A 17,573-nucleotide genomic window follows, 5' to 3' on the forward strand; every position below is an offset into this window, starting at 1 on the left:
GGGGGCCAGAACCGCCCAAGTCTTTCTGGTCAATGCTCTGCAGGGTTCCTGCCCAGTAGGCCCCGGGGTCTTCCAGCTGGCCAGGCAAAGACCTGGGCTGGACACGGGGGGGGGGGAGGAAAATCCCTTCCTATCAGACGAGCATCCACTTTGGGCTCCTATTTGGTGAGTTTTTCAGCTTAAGGGTGGTGAACTAAGAAAGGGCAGAGACCCTCTGCTGACCACCAGGCTTGTCCAGGGGGCTCCAAAGAGATGGCCTCTGCTGCCCTTCTCCGGACAGGCGGATTCTGGAGCAAAGTTTGAATTGTGGTGGGATAAAAAGGGTAACAAAGCGCCAAAGGAAGCTCAGCCGAAGGGCCTTCTGTTAATTCGGCTTTTATTAGGCTCTCTTGCGAACACACCACCCTTGTACATCCCACACCAGGCTTGGCACCTTCTCCATTCGCCTCCCAGGACCGCTGCCCCCGTGGCAGAAAGGGAGCTCAGAGGGAAAGCCCCCTGCCCCCTGAACTGGCCCCCACTGAGCTGCTCCCTTCAGCTGGCAGCGGCCATTTCCTGGTGACACAGAACGGCCTGGAGGTCCTCAGGCAGCGACCGGACCACAACGGTAATGTGCTGACACACTCGCTGCAGTGTCTCCTCTCTGGCCGGGAGGCCTCGGCTCCTGGCTTGGACCTGCACAGGGGAACCAACCAGAGAGCCAGCCCCCTCCTCCTCCTCCTCAGCCACCCTGGCAGGAGCAGCCCAGGGCAGGAGTCCTCTGAACGGCCGCTCGGAGCTGGAGGTTGACCGAAAATGCTTCCCAGTACTCTTGCCTCCTCCAGACCCCCCCTCCCCACGCCAGGGGAATCCCCACGCAACAGCTGCCTTTGCCCAGGGAGAGGAATGGCTCAACTGCTGCAGGCTGCCTTGCACCCCCCATCCGGCTCTCCTGCACAGACACTACGGAGGGGAGGGGGAGAGGCTGGGGGAAAGCCCGCTTACCAGCTTCTCACGGAGCTTCAGCACCAGGTCCACCGCCTCTGCCTCGGACTTGTCCACCATCCAGGCCCTGACATTCTAAGGGAAGAGCAGCAGAGGAAGGCCCCTTCGTGCTCTCGGCCTGCCCAGGGGTGCCCGAGCAGCAGCGCCCGGCCTGAACCCAGAGCCTGCTGGGCAAGAAGGGAAATGCCAGCAAAGACTGGGGCACTTCTTTTTCTCTCTCTCTCTCTCTCACACACACACACACACACTGCTCTAGTTCCTTGCCCTACAGCGAGGGGACAGATGGCCTGTCAGCCTACAGCTCTGCAGAAGAGGCTGGGGAGGGGGAACTCATCGTTTCAAAGGTTTCTTCCCCCCCCCAGCAGTCTTCCCACCCACCGCTTCAGCGATGGCCTCCAGGTGCAGAGCCTCCAGCTTGTGCCTCATCTCTCGGTGCCTCTGGCGGAACCAGCCCTTGAAGTTGGGCGACTTGAAGAATCGCCTGGGGGGGGGAGAGAGATGAGGGAGTGTCAGTCCAAGGAACCTCACGTTGGACGGGCTTGGCCTGGTTTTAGTGGCAGGACCCCACTTACACCAGTTCTAAACAGTGACTTTGCTGTGCAGAGTCTGGCCAGCCCATTCGCTTAAAAAATGCAAATCTCGCAAACGGAGCATCTGTATTACTATCCCAGGCAGAGGTCGGCTTAGGCCCCGGGGAGGAAGACGGGGGACTCCTGCCTTTGAGGGGAATGCCCCGAATGGAGCGGGGTGGGGTGGGGGGGTTGCTCTGTGCCCACAGGTCGGGCTCTTTGACCTGGAGGGGGAGGGTCTGAAGGAGCTCAGCCACTCTGGCAGGCGGGTACCTGTAAAGGCCCAGCCAGTCACCCTTGAGCACACAGGTGAGCTGGGGCCCGGTGTGTTCCAAGCTCTTCAGGAAGTCTTCCTGATGGAAAGGGCGGATCCGAGGGGGAGTCTGGGGGGGGGGAAAAGAGAGGGAGAAGTGGTCCTGCCGGGCAGCCAGAGGGCGAGGCCCACCCCAGCACAGGACCGGCCCCAGGATGGGCGAGGGGCTTTGCAGCTGCCTCGGGAGCAGAGCGGGCAGGGCAGCCAGGCAAGGCCTTACCTTCCACGGGGTGATGGTCCTCTGCAGAGGCATCAGGCTGGCCATGTAGTGCTCCTAGGGAGGAGGTGGCAGGTGAGAGTCGGGCGGGGGAGGGCTTCTCACAGGAGCTGGTGGGGGAGCTGTTCCCCCTTAGTGCCTTGGCTCCTCTCCTGGCCACAGCCACCCCCTCCTCCCCCACCCCACTTACCAGGGGGATTATGAAGCTCTGGGTGAGCTCCAAAAGCTGTCGTCTCAGCAGGGCACTCTGGGCCTCAGACGGGCGCTTCTTCTGGATGCCCTGTGGAGCATGGCAGAAGTCAGCCAAGATCCACCGGCCCTGCCTTGCCCTCCGCAACAGCCAGGCCCCCATGCAAAGGGGGCGCCCAGGATGGCTGCTCTTGCTCATCCGTTCAGGGAACATCAGGGAGGCGGGGAACGAAGGGAATGGCCGCAGGATAGGATGCCGCAGGACAGGGAGGCCCGGTTGGCCGAGGCTGCCTCCTTCAGGCCAGGCCAGGGCGGGAAAGGCTCTGCTGAAAACCCCCAAGGGCCATCAGCCTAACAGGACACCCCCCCACCCCCTTTGTTCCTGCTAAGCTGCTCCAGAAGGGGTCTCAGGAGCCTAAGCAGCTTTGGCCTTGAGGGGACCAAAGTCTAGAGGAGGGAGGAGCAGGTGCCCCCCCCCGTTGCATCTGCCAGGGCAAGGCAGCCTCCCCACTCCCCTTATTTTTCTGCTGCGACTCTGCAAAGGGAGGAGGCCCCGGAGAGAGCCAGCCCCGGCTTCTGCCCTGCAGCCTGTTTCAGAGTTTCGACTCTGGCTCACCTTTAGGAGTCTCTTGATCAGAGTCTTGTCCTTGTGCAAAAATGTTCTGTATGAGGTGTAAAGTCCTGAGACGGGGCCAGAGCAGCCAAACAGAAAAGAGGCAAGGAGGATGGGTGTGGAAAGGAAGGAAGGAGGGGAGGGTGGTGGGCCCACCCACCAAGCCAGTTGCAGAAGAGGCTCTGCTCGGCTGAGGCTCCCACGGGGGGGGGCTCACCCAGAAGGGCCTCTCTATCCAGCAGCAGGAGCAACTGGGGAAAAAAAGAGGGCCGGCAGGAGGCTCACCTGGCTTGGTGTCTAAGGTTTTCAGCTTGGCAAGTTTCTTCAATTTGACCTGCTTGGGCAAGTCCCCTGCATGGAAGTATGAAAACACGGCAGTGCCAGATTGGACTGCCAGCGCCAGACCCCTGCCCGGGCTCCATGCCGCATGTGGCAGTTTCCTGCCTGGCAGTGAGAAGACTGGGCTGCCTCTGAGAGAAGCAAGGCGGCAATCCTCCTCCCGCCTCTGATCTCAGGCTCGGCTGCCTCTCATCCCGGGGCTAGGGGCAGATTCTCTCGTCATCCCCACTCCTCCCCCCCTCCCCACTGCCACACAAAGAGGGCCCAGCCCTGTGTTACCGGCCATCCAGAGCTCCCCGAGGCGAAGGATGTGGGGCCAGTGCTGCAGCATCTTGATAAAGAAGGGGTTCGTGACGCCCAGGAGCACGCTGGGGCTGAGCAGAGCAAGCAGAGGGGTGAGGAAGGGGCTTCTTCTGTGGAAGCCCCTACAGGCACCCTGGGCGGAAGGACACTCACGGGCCCTGCGTCCGCGTCGTGTACTCTTTGAACTCGCTGTCGTGAATGGTGAAGTATGGGCGGAAGTCGCAGCAGTACTTCAAGGGCGCAAGGCAGCTGGGGGGGGGGAAGAAAACAGTTCCTGGGCTGGGCCCCTTGCCAGGGATTCCCTATTGGCTCCCTGCAGGTGACCGTATGCGAGTCTGGTACCTGACTAGGGCAAGGACCACCTCGGAGGACACAGCGGGGGAAGGGGCCACAACCACCAGGGGCTCCCCGAGCAGGACGAGCTCCCACAGCAGCTGAATGTGGACCAGCACCGACTGGAAGCACCTGTTCCCCGAGCAGAAAAGGGAAGAGGTCACAGCTGGGCATCGAATGCAGCCACGACAAAGGCTGCCCTCCAGCCCTGCGCTGAACCACGCAGCCCCCAGCCCCGTCTGGCTGCCACGAGGCGGCTCACGCCTTTGGGCAGGTTCTGAGAAGCTCACAAGCGTTCAGCCCCCGCTCTGGAGTGCTCACAGGCTCCTCTCGAAACCTCCATGTTTCTGTGGCTGAGGCTGGCCTGAGGGCTCGGCCAAGCTTCCTCCCCACCACCGTGGACAGGAACTGTTTTTGCAAGAAGCAGGTGGAGCACTCACCTGAAGAGGTCCAATTCAGCAACACTGGGGAGGACGAGGGGAGCTGGCAGGAGACTCTGAGCAAGAAAGAATGAAAGGCAAGGGGGGAAAGGCAAGACTTTGTGCCTGGAGGAACATGAAAACTCCTCCATCGCACCCATTTGGAAGGAGCAGCAGCCAAGGCTTCACGCTCCGCCTGGGAACAGCCTGATCCGGCCTCTTCGCGTGGCCTGGACGGAGAGGGGGTAGGTGAGCTCCAGAGTGGGTGTAGAGGCAGCTTTCTCTCACCTCCCGAATCAGCGGCTTGGCAGGAGGGCAGGAGCCAGGCTTGTCCCCCCGGGAAGGAATCCTCACCTGCACCACCAAGAGCAGAGCACCAAGTGAGCCTCCCTCCCTGGAGAGAGCTGCTCTCCTGGCAGAATGAGGCCATGCTAGGTGGCACCTGGCAGGAAGACCCCCCCCCATCCATACCTGAATAACGACCCCCATCACCGGGAGGTTCAGTGTTTGGCCAGGCACGGGGGGCGGCCACTGATCAATCTCGCTGCACACTGAAAGAAGTGCAGAGTGACCGGCTGAGGAGGGGTCCGCCAGTGCTGCAGCTCTTCCCTCACCTGTCCTAAGGGGGTGTGGCCCAGTAAGGTCCAGGACCCCCAAAACAAAGATGGATCTGGGCTTCCCTGGAGACCCCCCCATATTTCCCTCCAAAAGAACTCTCCACCGTGCACAGCCAGCCAGCCACCCCTCCGGGCCCCAGTTCAGCAGGACCCAGAGGGCCAAAGCGAGGGCCAAAGTGCCACCCCCCCCACACCCCTGCCTCACCCGCCTCCAGACACGGGTCCAGCTTCTCAAAGTACTCCGGGGCAATCAGGTGGAGCAGAGAGTGGAAGAGGTTCACGTAGGGGAGGCGAGTCACCAGGACCAGGGACTGGAGCGGAAAGGCAGAGCCCTTGAACGACCCCCCCACCCAGCCCCCCCCGACAGACCCTCCCCCCAAGCCCGTCCCTCCTTCCGAGGGGAGGGGACGCCCCCCGTAGGGCCCCCTTGGCTGGGGCAGCCACCCAGCCAGTCTCCCCCCCCGCTCGCTTTGGGACGGCCGGCCAGCCGGCCAAGCTACCTGCCCCCTTCCGCCCCCAGCTCACCTTCTGGAAGTAGCCCCTCTGCACGGAGCGGTCCCGGACTTGCCGGAAGAAGACATAGCCGAAGAGGTGCGCCGGCTCCGGCTGGGGAGAAGCAGGGCAGCCCCCTCACCTCCAGCCCGCAGGGGACGGGGGGAGGCCAGGAGGCGCAGGCGGAGCCCCCCGGACGAGACGACCCCCGACCCACCTGCAGGCCCGGCGGGGCTTCCCGGCTGCATCGCCGCTCGCCCTCCGCCGCCCCTCTTCGGCCCGCCGACCGGCGGAAGCGGAAGCTGAACTGGGTGTCCCCGAGACTCCCTGGGGGGCGCAAAGCGGCGGCAGGGGGGTCAGCGAGGGGGCCGCTCCAGCCCGCCCCCCTCGGCCCCCGCCCCCCGCCCGCACTGACCGGAGTAGGAGTCCGGGAAGGCCAGGTAGCAGACGCTCGTCCTCTGCGCGGGGGGGAGAAGGGCTGTCGTGAGAAGGGGGGCGCGAGGGAGCTCCCCCGCACGCTCCCCACCCCGCCCTCCCCCCGTACCTCCTTCTCGGTCAGGCTGCCCTCCGGCGGGTAGATGCGCTGCGGGGGAAGCAGAGCGGCCGTGAGTCCACCGGGCCGGACCGGACGGACCTCCCCTCCCCTCCCCCCACCCACCTCCAGGGCCTGTCCCAGCTCCAGGTCGAAGGTCACCGCGCAGACGCACTCCAGCCAGGCCGACAGCCGCCCCCGGGGCACCAGCGCCGGCGGGGGAAAACCGCGGCCGACCGGGCTCGCCATCGCCGCCGGCCGAGCGCGCACGCGCACAGCGGGCTCGTAGCCCGCCGGTCGGCCGTCCCGCGCGTGCGCCCTTGCGCCCCGCCGCCCCTTTCAGGCCGCCATTTTGCTTCCGGAGCGGCGGCGGAGAGTGAGCGAGCGAGGCGGCCGGTCAGTCACTCAGCGGGGCGGCCAGGGAGGGAGGGAGGGAGGGTGAGGGCCGCGGTCTGCCCGGCCCTCCCTCTCGGCCTCCCGGGCCGGCCAGCGGGGAGCGTCTCCTGGTCCTCGGAGGGCAGGCCGGGGGTCGTGGAGGGGTCCCGTAGCCCTCCGTGCCCCGCGGGCACCGCTGTCCCTGCCCGGCCTCGGCGACTTGGCTTTCTGGCCCGATCGCGTCCGGCGGGGGGAGGGAGGGAGGGGGCGAGCTCGCTCGCTGCTCTTGCCCCCCCGCCAGGCGGCTTCCCCTCCCCCCACCCTGGGGAGCGCGGGGGGCGGTCAGCCTCGGGCTGGGGGAGCCGCGCCCCCTCCCTCCCTGAGAGCCCCTCCGCTGGACACCCCCCACCCCGGGGGGAGATCTCGCCGCTGGGCGCGACGTCTTGAGGGGGAGGGCAGCGCCGTGGGAGCCCCGGCGCCCCTCCCCCCGCTTTTGCCCCCTCCCCCGGGTTTGTGTGTTTGGCCCTTCCCGGAGCCTCCCCTCCCCCCTGGGTCTTGGTGCGCGCAGCCCTCCCAGGGCGGCTGCTGGGGGCCTGTCCGAGGGGTGGGTGGGTGGGTGGAGTGGCAGGGCCGCTTTTGTCGGGGGGGGGGGTGTCACGTTTTCTTGCCTTCTTCAGCCCTTCGTGCAGGAGGCAGGCAAGTGCCCCCCCAACCCCCTCTGGCATTTCCAACTCATTCATTCCGTTTCTCAGGAGCAGATGAAAGGTACGCTGAGTTCAATGCGAGCCTTCTCCGAAGTCGGGCTGTCTGCAGAAGCCGGATACCGAATGTCTCTCTGCCTGCCTGACGCAAAGTTCTGATTTTTGAAGCGAGGTTTTACAGGAAAGGTAAAAAGGCTCATCTGGATGACTCCGTGAAACGGTTTGGTGATTGACTGACAGGATAAGTCGAAGGGGTGTGCCTCATACCCCTCTGTCTGTTTCTGAAAGCGAATGGTCAGGTGTGCCTGGGAGGTGGCCAAGGAACCCCTGGAATACTCAGTCAGGAGGTCACCCGCCATTTGTTGTCACGAAGGTTCCTATGAGAACCGGCCTCTTGGCTAGCGGACTCCGGATTTCAGGAAGCAGAGGGCTTCGCTGCTCAATTCTCTCAGAAGCAGTGGGGGGGGGGGGGCTGAATGCGCTCCTGTTCCACTTTCAAGGTTGGAGGCATATCTTTTGGTCATCGTGGAAATGGGACGCTGGAGTGTTGTTAGGTGAAGTTCTGGAGCGGTGGCTTTTTAAATGCTGGGGCTGGTAACCAAGACCGCCATAAAGGAGTGGCGTTGCCTGCTTTGTTTTCTTAGGCTGGATAGAATTTAGAACTTCCGTTAGGTCTGCTTGTGGCTTGCCAGAGGCGGCTTTGAAACAGAAACATCAAAGGGTCTCAAGCTTCACTGGGATTTTTTTCAGCCTAAATGAGAAACTGATTTTGTCTCTAAAGCAGGGGTGCATCATGCGGAGGCCGCGTGCACCCCAGCTCCGGCAATGCAAAAGTTACGATATGTTGTGGCGCGTCACGTGACACAGCAAGTTTGATACCCGTGCCCTAGAGGGACAAAGCTACCTCAGTAATGAGAAAAAGGATATAATAAGAGAAGGAAAGGGAAAAAGCATAAGACATTCATTTGATCCATGTGTAATTTAAAGCAGGGGTCTCCAACCCCCGGTCCGTGGAATAGTACCGGTCCATGGCATGCCAGCAACCGGTCCGCATAAACAAGCAAAGCCCCATCCGCGGGATGCAGGCCCCCTACCAATCTGCGGAAAAACCTCTCTCCACGCAACCGGTCCTTGGTGCTCAAAATGTTGGGGACCTCTGATTGAAAGAAATAGAAAATATTTTAAACACCTATATCCCATAGCTCTTGTCAGTTGTAAATTTTTAAGAAATATCTCTGGATATGCCTGAAAAAGGCAGGTTATGTTTGCTTGGACAATGCCATTAATTAAACATTACTTTAGGACTCTTTGTTTCTTTATTAGTTTTTTAGTCAGCACCTAGTTAAAGAAGTGTCCTCTGATCTCCTTTGCAAGAGCTGCAAACCATAATACTGTTTCTGCCCCCCCCAATAACCCCACAGTCCCCTCCTCCTACAAATAGCCCCTGACCTTTGTTGTTGGAAGGTACAGCGGTGCTAAAAAAAGGGGGGGGGTTGCAAGTCATGGTCACGTGATGCGTCTTTTTCTCTCCCCCCCCCGCCCCCAGTAATTTCTCTGCCATTGGGCCTGCCCTGTGGAGCAGAGGTCTCTCGGAGGCTTTCTGGCCCTTGAAGGAGCAGGACAGTCATGGCTGTTCCCCAAGCCTTCCTTGAGTTAGCGTGGCTGTGCGACTCTGTTGCCTTGCTTTTGTCTCTGCTAGTGGCATTCCTTTTCAAGGGATGTTATCTGCTGGGTTTTATTGTTGACTTTCTAGTTTTTCTACACACTAAGTCACCCAGAGTCATTTGAAGTTGCACAAGCTTTGATTGATAAATAAATATTGCTGCATTACAAAACAAGACTTCCATTGTTAATCAATTTCATCTTACAATTTTCAGATTAAAAAAGAATCTTGGAGATAATAAAAATTTGTTTTAGTAGGCTTTATATTTATAATTTATCTATATGTATATTTTAAGTTTTATTTCCAGAGTGGCTTGGCCATTGGGTGGCCGTATAGAGTGAGTGAGTGAGTGAGTGAGTGAATCAGTCAGTCAGTCAAGAAGAATATTTGTAGCTCAGGGATGACATGAGGGGTCCCTGGTGCCCTCTGAGCTTGCTTGTTTTCTTGCAGATTTCATTTACCCAAACAAGACGAGGTAACATCATCAGGACTAGTGACTAACTGATGATGTTACTGAGTTTGGGTAATGAAACGTCTGCAAGAAAACCAGCAAGCTCAGAGAGCACCAGGGACCCCTCAATGCATGCAGGCATGAATGAATGAAATTCAACAACCTGCCTCCAGAAGCTGTGGATGCTCCAACCCTGGAAGGTTTCAAGAAGGGACTGGACAGCCATTTGTCTGAAATGGTACAGGGTTTCCTGCCTGAGCAAGGGGTTGGACTAGAAGACCTCCAAGGTCCCTTCCGTCTGTTGTTATTACTATTATTTGCAAGTCACATTTTGCCAGTGCACATATGAATGATTTGGAAGATATCAACATTCAGAATGAGCTCTGACTGGGTATAATTTTAAAGGGATGAGTCCTGGAAACAACAGATCATTTAAATGTTAAATATCTCCCCCCCACCACCTTTTGAACTGGGAAGCCATGGCTGATAGCTGCCTAATTGGCTGGGAGCTGGCAATGGAGAGAGGCAGGGAGATTGGCAGACTGGAGGATGCTACCTGCAGGGCAGCCATACTCAAGCACGAAGAATGAATAGGTGCAGGGCCCAAAATCCTTTGCTGGTGATTCATACATTCTTTGCCAGTAGACAGTCTGTTTTTAAGCCACCAGACAAGAGAATATATTATTTTATAGCCGCGTTCTCATGCCAAATTAAGACATGGTTTTGTTAATCCTGGTTTGCAGACTATGCTGCAGTTGCCTGCGTTTATACCCATAACGTTAGTCATAAACTTTATTTACAAACCATTCCCCATTGTGTTTCATTCTCTGCAGACTTGGGTACATCTGCTCTCCATTATTTAATAGAACATTAAGAGTATGCCTGATTCTGTGAAATGACTGTGGAACTGGGGGGAGGGGGAGCAGGAGACATTGGAAGGGTGACCTAAGCTTCTACAAAACAGCCAGATCTTCCAGAGTCCTCCTGAGGCAGATTTATCGGTGCTCCAGCAAGGCCTTTATCTCTCGGATTGTGAAGGGTCCGGCTCTCTTGATGCACTGGAGAGGTCGCCGTCTCCCTGACAGAGGAGAAATGGGTGGATGCTCTGTAAACCATCTTCTTTCCCAACTCTGGGAAGCCATTAAGCATCCAGGTCAACTAACTGGAAATTGAAATAAAAGCACCCTGAGAGGTGGCTGCCTTGCCTCGGCTTTACACATCTGATGGGAGGGGCTTTGCCACTTTTGAGGAATTCCTGCTTTTAACCTTTTGTCACATGTTTGATTGGAAAATTGCATCCTTGTGACCCAAATCCGTTATTCCTTGTCCTGTACTTTAGAACAGGGGTCCCCAACCTTTGGTCCACGACCCAGGCCCAGGCTGTGGGCTCTTGGCCAGCGGGCCACGGAAACGGCTGGCCGGTGCATCCATGTGTGGGTGTGCATTTCCCCCCTACTCATATTAGCACCTGTGGCCCTGTTTGTGCATGCATGCAGGTGCGAATGGGAATACTAGCACAAGGGCGGGTATCCACAACCCGTTTGCGCCTGCGCCGCTAGCCCAGGCAGTTTGTGTGGCCTGCTTGCGCATGCACTAGTGCATGGCGCATGTGCGAATGGGGCTGCTAGTGCTGCACCAATGTGTGTGGTGTCACTCGCACGTGTATGTGCGTGCACACACCAATTTTGAAGCTGCTCTCCTTCCCTCCGGTCCTGGAGCCCGGAAAGGTTGGAGACCCCTGCTTTAGAAGAACAGAAAATAAGGCCTGGCCTGTTTTGTGTCCTTCCAGGTATTTCAAGAGAGCTATCTAACTCCATGTTAGCCTTCATAAGTTTAAACCTTTATGTAGGGTTTGGTTCCTAATCCCCTAATTATTATTATTATTATTATTTTAAATATATTTTATTGGTTTTTAAAATTTTAACAAAGAGTACTTTAGACACACCGTGGTGTTTCGGTAAACAAACAATTCAAGGTAAAAAACATACATAAACAGCTCAACTTAATACATTCACTATCATCTCTCTATTTCTCACAAATAACATAATAAATTTAATATATTCCATTTCTAGCTTAAATTTCTGTTACTACACCTTTTTTAAAACTTTATCAATTTAAAATTACCATAATCAAATATTGTTTTACATCAACAAATTATCACTTCAAGTATCTCTACCATGTATATTAAGGTTTTTAATCTCTCTCAGCCCTCTTCTTATCACCAATCTCATTCATTTCTTCTTCCAGTGATAACTAACTTAATTTAAAAAAAAATGTTAAACCTTAGTTCCTTTCATTTCGTTACTCAAACTTCAGATATCCAATTAGTTATCATGCCTTATCAAATCATATTATTATAGGCAAAAATCACCTAATCAGTTTAAGCACTTCAAAATTACATTGTCATGACTGAATATTTTTTTTCAACTCCAGAACATATATATATGTATATGATTATATATTTTTATCCTTAATACAATCCATAGTGCCAAGGTTCTTTTATCCAAACCATTCCATGCAACAAAAAAAGCATCTAACTAATTTAAACAATATGTATATAGTTATAACTGACTTAATTAAGAGAAAAGAAAAAAGAAAAAAATAATAATGTTAAACCTTAATTCCTTTCAATTCATTACACAAACTTCAAATTCCATCCAATTAATTATCATACCTTATTGGATCATATTATTATACACAAAAGTCACCTAATCAATTTAAGCACTTACTAATTTAAACACGCATATATATAATTGCATTTTTCTTAGTTCTGGCTCTAGATCATTATCCTTAAAACAATCCATAGAATCAACATTGCCTTTTACTCCATTAAACATTTTTAAATTTCTTTTTCAGTCTAATTCTGGGTTTCTTTCTATGCCACATAGGCTTCCATAAAAGCGCTTCCCTTTCAACCAGTAAATCCATTCGATGCTTGTAGTAATCTTTGGGAAAATGTACGTCCCCTTCCTCTGCAGTAAACATCTTTTTTCCCTTTCAACCAATAGATCGATTCTTGTTGCTTGTAGTAACCCTTTGAGAAAATATAAATCTCTTTCTCTGCAGTAAACGTCTTTTTCTGTTCTCCTTGCAATGTAGTTGCTTTGTATTTTGAGGTCTTAGTCTTTCTGGTTCTCTAAGTTGCTGAAGAAAGGATTGTCAGATGAAATAAATTCCACTTCTATCTCTGTAAATTCCTCTTCTGGTACATTTTGATTTATGCCATGATCAGTTGTAACCTGGACATCAGTTTGAGCAAATGTAGTAGAATCTCTGGATCTTAATTCTAAAGTACAGTTTTTAAATGTAGCACAAATTTCTGCAGTGACCTCATAAATCTTTTCCAATATAAGTGCACAGTTCAGTTGTATCTGAGGTTTCTCCATTTTAATATTAATCCTTAAAAGTAAACCTCTTTTTCTTTTTTGTAGAGGCTTTGTTTAATGTAAAAACATCCACCCCCACAGCTTCACAGATGTACAGCTTATCTTTAGTGTTTTGAAATTCAATAGAATAAGCAAAGTTTATTATAAGCAAAGCAATATTAAATTTTCACCACTAGATGCCCTCAGTGAGTTAAGAAAGTCTTTTCCAAAAATCAATTCTTTTTTTCTGTCTTTTAGAGTATACATATATATATATAAAATAGAAATAATAAGGTTCTTAAAAAGAAAGGAGAGAGAAAACCTTTTCCTTCTTTTTTCCTTTTTAGTGTTCAAATAAAAGTAAAATATAGTCTTTCAGTATTTGTAAAATGCCTTTCTTCCCAAAGAAAGCAGAAGCCGCTTTTCCAAGCCAGGGAAATAATTTCAAAAGCTCTTACAGGTACACAAACGAAAAAAGGCGGAAAAGAGAGAAAAATAAGAAAAAATTCTCACCCGGATTCACCACGGGGGCACTCAAAGCTTAGATGTTGTCTGACTTATGGTCTGAAGCGGCAGGGCGATTGGCCATTTTACTGGCCGATCTTCTTCTCCGTCGGCCCTCGGAGATTCGTCCGGACAGCTGGAGGAGCCGCCGCTCCTCCGTAGCCGGACAGCAGCCTCCTCAACGGAAGTTGCACCCTCCAGGGCGACTTTGGACCCGTATAAGGGTCCACCGACGGAGGAAAACCTAGTTGACGAGGAGAGAAGTCTCACTGTGCGACTAGTGATGCCGCAAACTGGAACCGGAAGCCATCCCCTAGTTATTATTCTTGCTTTTCTCTCAAGAGCAGATTTATGGATATAAAGGTTTCCCCTCTCCAGTTACGTCTGGCTCTGGAGGGCGGAGCTCATCTCCATTTCTTGGCTGAGGGAACCACGTTGTCCGAAGACATTTCCATGGTCATGTGGCTGGCATAGCTATACGCCAAGGCACGCAGAATGTTGTTTTATTTATGTCCTGTCTTTATTATTTTTACAAATAACTTCAAAGTGGCAAGCTTATCCAATATATCTTCCACCTATTTTCCCTACAACAATAACCCTGTGAGGTGGGCTGAGGGATTATGGCTGTCTGAAGCAGCCTCCAGCTTTCTAGCCCGCTGCCTTAGCCTAGGTTGTAGGTTGTACCTATCGTGATTAAAAAGACTATAAATAGTTTACATTAGAACAGCAATCAAAATTCGTTTAGATCAAGAAAGAAAAGTAGAAAAAGAATTTAAATTCTTACCATACCTGCAAGTTAATAAACCGACGTTGTCACTTCAAGCTCAGAAGCCTTCCTGGGGTGGTTCAGTGTTTAATGATCCATCACCTTCCCTCGGAGACTTAGTTAAAGTTGTCCGCACTGCTGGATCCAGAGACGGCTCCTCTTGAGAAGGGGCCTGCCTCTGCCCCCAGCCTCGGGCTGTCCAAGCGATGGGGTCAAAGTCTGGACAGGAAAGAATGGTTTGGTTCAGTCCCAGCAAGACTGAAGGGCTCCAGTGCTTTGGATCCTCCAGGCCAGGAAATGTTCCCCTTCAGGACCGCTTTGGGGTTTTCTGTCGAAAGAGGAGGGATCAGTGTAGCGGGAAAACTGACCTTTTGCACCAGTTTCCCCTTTTCGTAGACTGGGGTGGGATGTCGCTCCCACCCTACTGATCTCGTGGGTGGACCGTTGCAGGGTGCTCTCTGTGGGGCTGCCCTGAGGACCGCTTGGAAACCGAAGCATCTGCCCAGGCATCGCTCCTACCCTGGCTGTTTTTGAGAAGCCTTTGAAAATCCAGCTTCCCCCTCCCCCCAGGGTGAGAATTATCGGTGAGCCTTTCAGTTGAAAGCTGTCTTCTGAGAGATGCATCCCCCTCCCATTTTAGCTTTTACTGTTTTTAATCTCAAGGAGCTGGACGGGTCTCCCAATTCAGTCAGTCAGTCCGTCAATCAGTCATCGTGAAGTGGAGTAGCCATCGGTGGCCCTTTCATCCAAGAATTTGTGCGGTCATTTTTATTGTATTAAAATGTGTTGAGAAGTCTACATTTAATTTAAGTAGGTTATCCAGCCTTCGAGTACTATGGGGAAAAAGAAGGAAACGACCTTAACCTTCAGACTAAGAAGCGGATCCACCTAGAGGCCCTTTAGTGTGTTTTAAAGCCGAGAAAAGGGGGTGAGAGAGAGATGAAGAGTGAGACGGAACGCTCCAGCCTGTCTTTATGAGGGAGCTCGTTCAGGCAGGCGCTCTGAAGCTTTTGCCTCCATTTCAAGAAAAGCTTCAAAAAGCTGGAAAGTCTGCAGGATCAGAGGCCATTTATTGGGGAAGCCTGTAACAGGCTCTGGTGAGCGTCCTCAGAGAGAGAGTCTCTTTCTTAGCCTGAACGTAGCCTTATTACATAAACTGCACAAATTGCCCTAGGCCTCCTCTAAGACAGAGGCCCCCAACCTTTTGGGCACCAGGGATCACCCGTTCCATGGACTGAGGTTTCTCCACGGACCAGCGTCATTTTGTCTGCTGCCTGCATCCCACGGATGGGGCTTTGCTTGCTTGTGCAGCCTGGTTGCTGGCATGCTGCGGCTCAGTACCGGTCCACGGACTGGGAGTTGGGGACCCCTGCTCTGAGAGAAACCTCTCTATTTCCCTGGTCAACTTGATTGTAATTTGTGATCTTTTCTAGTTGTACAACATCTTATTTTGTGCCATGGTTATCAAAGTGCAAAAACTTTAGTAGATTTGGTAGTGAGCGCTGTCCCAGAATATCTTTCAGTGCTTTTTTATTCTAAACCGCTCAAAAATGTGTTGAATTGGTAGGAGAAGTCCGTCTTAAATTATTTTGCATGCAGACAAAAACCATTCAATAAAAGAGTAAGAAGGAATCTCTTGACTGCTGCATACGCCTCTGAGCAATGAAGAAACCTAGCCTGATTTTCCATGTGTATTTCAAGTGACAGGCTTGAAAACTCCATCCTCTGTGTGAAAAGGGAACCACTGTCTGTGATCTGCAGGGGGGGGCAGGGTCACATTCTGCTTCCCCAGCACCATCAGGCCTTGGTTTTAAGGGCGGTGGAGCATTTGCAGATGCCTGAAAGCTGGGAAATTGGGCTTCCCTTACTGGCCAGGGGCCCCTCTCAGCAGCCCTGATTTTCTAGGGGTTCCTGTCTTAAACCCTCAGCTGGTTTGTTCTCAGTAATCAGAGACGGGGACGCTCTGCGTTCCTGCCCAATTAGCCAGAGAAGGGGTTTTCCCAAGGATAAATCCGTCTGTTATCCAACTTTTCTGGAAAGTACTTTTCCTGTGAGAAACAGAGCCAGAAAGAAGTGGAATGCAGGGAATGTGTTGGTGTTGGCAGAGCAGTGATTGTGCCGTGTCCTCTCCTTCCCCCCCCCCCCCGGCAGGTAGGTGTAGGAGTGCACCCCCATCATGTTTTGGAAGTTTGATCTGAACACAACGTCCCATGTCGACAAACTGCTGGAGAAAGAGGATGTGACTCTGCGCGAAGTGATGGACGAAGATGACGTCCTGCAGGAGTGCAAAGCCCAGAACCGGAAGCTGGTGGACTTCCTCTGCCAGCAGCCCTGCATGGAGGAGCTGGTCCAGCTGATCACCCACGAGCCTCCCCTGGACATGGATGAGAAGGTTCGCTTCAAGTAGGTAGCCTCCTTCCGGCCAGTCCAGGGAGGCTGGTCACAGGTGGGGGGGGGGCAGAGGCGTGGCTGGTCACTTCTGCAAGGAGACCCAGCAGGGGTCCCGCTGTCAGGCCACTCCTCCTCGTCCTGCTGAAGAGCTCAGAAGGCACCTGACGGGCCTGAATAATCTGAACAGTAAGAAATGACACACAGTCCCAAGGAAAAGGAAGTACACCCCGCTGACATGGGTTTGGCTTTCCAACATATCTCACCACGCAGAAATTTGATCATTTCCAAATATTGATAGATTAAGGGATACAATAAATATCAGGCACTATTTACACCTTGTAGCCTATTGGGTAATTTAAACATAAATACATTTTTTTCGTGCACCCTTGGCCCTAATGCACCCGGCTTCACCCCCTCCGGCAGAAACAGCCTCCAGCAGGCGTTTCTCGTAACCGTCTCCCAGCCCCCATTTCGGCTGGGTGGTGCGTGAGGGCCTTCCTTGCACGCACAGCCCGTTTCACCTCGCCCCCTCAGCCTCTGGGCGGGACCTCGATCTGGCCTTTGACCCTCGACCGTTCCAGAGCCCTCCATGTCTTTGCCCCTTCTGACAAACGGCCTCAGGTTCTCCTCCAGAACCCTCTGGCCCAGTGAAGGACGCACCGTGCTTTCTGTGGCGGTGAACTGCCCGGGTGCAGCAAAGCACCTCCAGTTGGTAACGTTTCTGTCACCGGGCTTTTCCAGTGAGATGCTGTCTTCAGTGTTTGCCGAACGTGGTCTTTGCCTTGTCTAGCCTGGCCTTTGCCTGGGGGGTTCGTGGGCCAAAACTCTGGTCTTGCGCCTGAGGTCCTTTCTGGACCGCCGAGGGATCCTCCTGGTACGCCTCCCGCGTAGACCTGGTTTGTGCAGCTTTTTTCTAATGACAGAGCCTGCCCTTTGACCCCTTGGGTCACGGCGAGAGCTACCTGTGGGCCACGGGATGAAATTCTCAGAGACTCTTCTAGCATCCTGGCTTCTGTGCTCGGAGGGAAGCTCGCTGGGATGGCCTGGCTCTGGCCTGAACTCTTCGCCCGTGTCTGGGAAATCTCCCAGAGGGCGGATTGATCAGTGCCCGGCTGTTTCCCAGCCCCTCCCCAGACCCAGAGGCAGCTCTAGCCTTCTTTCTCAGGCCTCGGGGGTGGCACCCCACCTCAGCCACCCAGAGCAAACCCGGCTGAACGCCTGCGATTTCTCTCGCAGATCCTCTCTCCTGGTGATTGAGTATTCCTGAGGGATTTGAGCTATTGACGAAGCAAGGCTGCACTGAGTCCGTAGGTGGAATCTGCCTGTATGTCTATTCAAATGACGCAGCGGATTTCAGAATGCAAACAGCGCCTGGTACTCGTCATATTTTCTCCACCTATCCGTTCTGTGGAAGAGGGAAAGCGGCGGGAGGCCCCG

At 53.7% G+C, this 17,573-nt stretch overlaps 2 protein-coding genes across 10 annotated transcripts in view; one reads left to right on the forward strand and one right to left on the reverse strand.

Moving 5' to 3' along the window:
• Window positions 1-359: 359 nt before the first annotated feature.
• On the reverse strand, window positions 360-6,265 carry DENND6B (DENN domain containing 6B). Of its 5 annotated transcripts, none has more exons than XM_039325351.1 (20): window positions 6,047-6,255; window positions 5,933-5,971; window positions 5,804-5,846; window positions 5,606-5,715; window positions 5,422-5,502; window positions 5,102-5,207; window positions 4,751-4,830; window positions 4,568-4,633; window positions 4,301-4,356; window positions 3,870-3,992; window positions 3,681-3,776; window positions 3,504-3,598; window positions 3,171-3,236; window positions 2,889-2,953; window positions 2,274-2,363; window positions 2,087-2,140; window positions 1,827-1,936; window positions 1,363-1,465; window positions 985-1,059; window positions 360-675 (listed from the first exon to the last, which is right to left on the reverse strand). In XM_039325351.1, exons 1-20 carry the CDS (start codon window positions 6,167-6,169, stop codon window positions 535-537), a joined length of 1,722 nt encoding a protein of 573 aa, XP_039181285.1. In that variant the 5' UTR covers window positions 6,170-6,255; the 3' UTR covers window positions 360-534. The 5 variants fall into 5 exon arrangements, with proteins under 5 accessions (XP_039181285.1, XP_039181290.1, XP_039181289.1 ...); XM_039325356.1 differs by having other exon boundaries at window positions 6,096-6,143; XM_039325354.1 differs by having other exon boundaries at window positions 533-675; window positions 985-1,148; window positions 6,047-6,265.
• The window catches only part of PPP6R2 (protein phosphatase 6 regulatory subunit 2), a 49,340-nt gene continuing 37,946 nt past the window's right edge, over window positions 6,180-17,573 (forward strand). For 4 of the 5 annotated variants that reach the window (XR_005554510.1, XM_039325347.1, XM_039325348.1 and 1 more), the window contains exons 1-3: window positions 6,180-6,316; window positions 7,048-7,182; window positions 15,897-16,148. Coding sequence is in view for 4 of the 5 variants with exons in the window: in XM_039325347.1 (XP_039181281.1) it covers window positions 15,922-16,148 (227 nt within the window). In the remaining variant the exon portion in view is untranslated. Of the gene's footprint in view, window positions 6,317-7,047; window positions 7,183-15,896; window positions 16,149-17,573 lie in introns of those variants that run through there. The other variant, XM_039325350.1, reaches the window with a different exon arrangement.

This window comes from Crotalus tigris, unplaced genomic scaffold (genome assembly GCF_016545835.1).
Source record: "Crotalus tigris isolate CLP2741 ecotype Arizona unplaced genomic scaffold, ASM1654583v1 scf7180000024328.341495, whole genome shotgun sequence".
Taxonomy (NCBI): domain Eukaryota; kingdom Metazoa; phylum Chordata; class Lepidosauria; order Squamata; family Viperidae; genus Crotalus; species Crotalus tigris.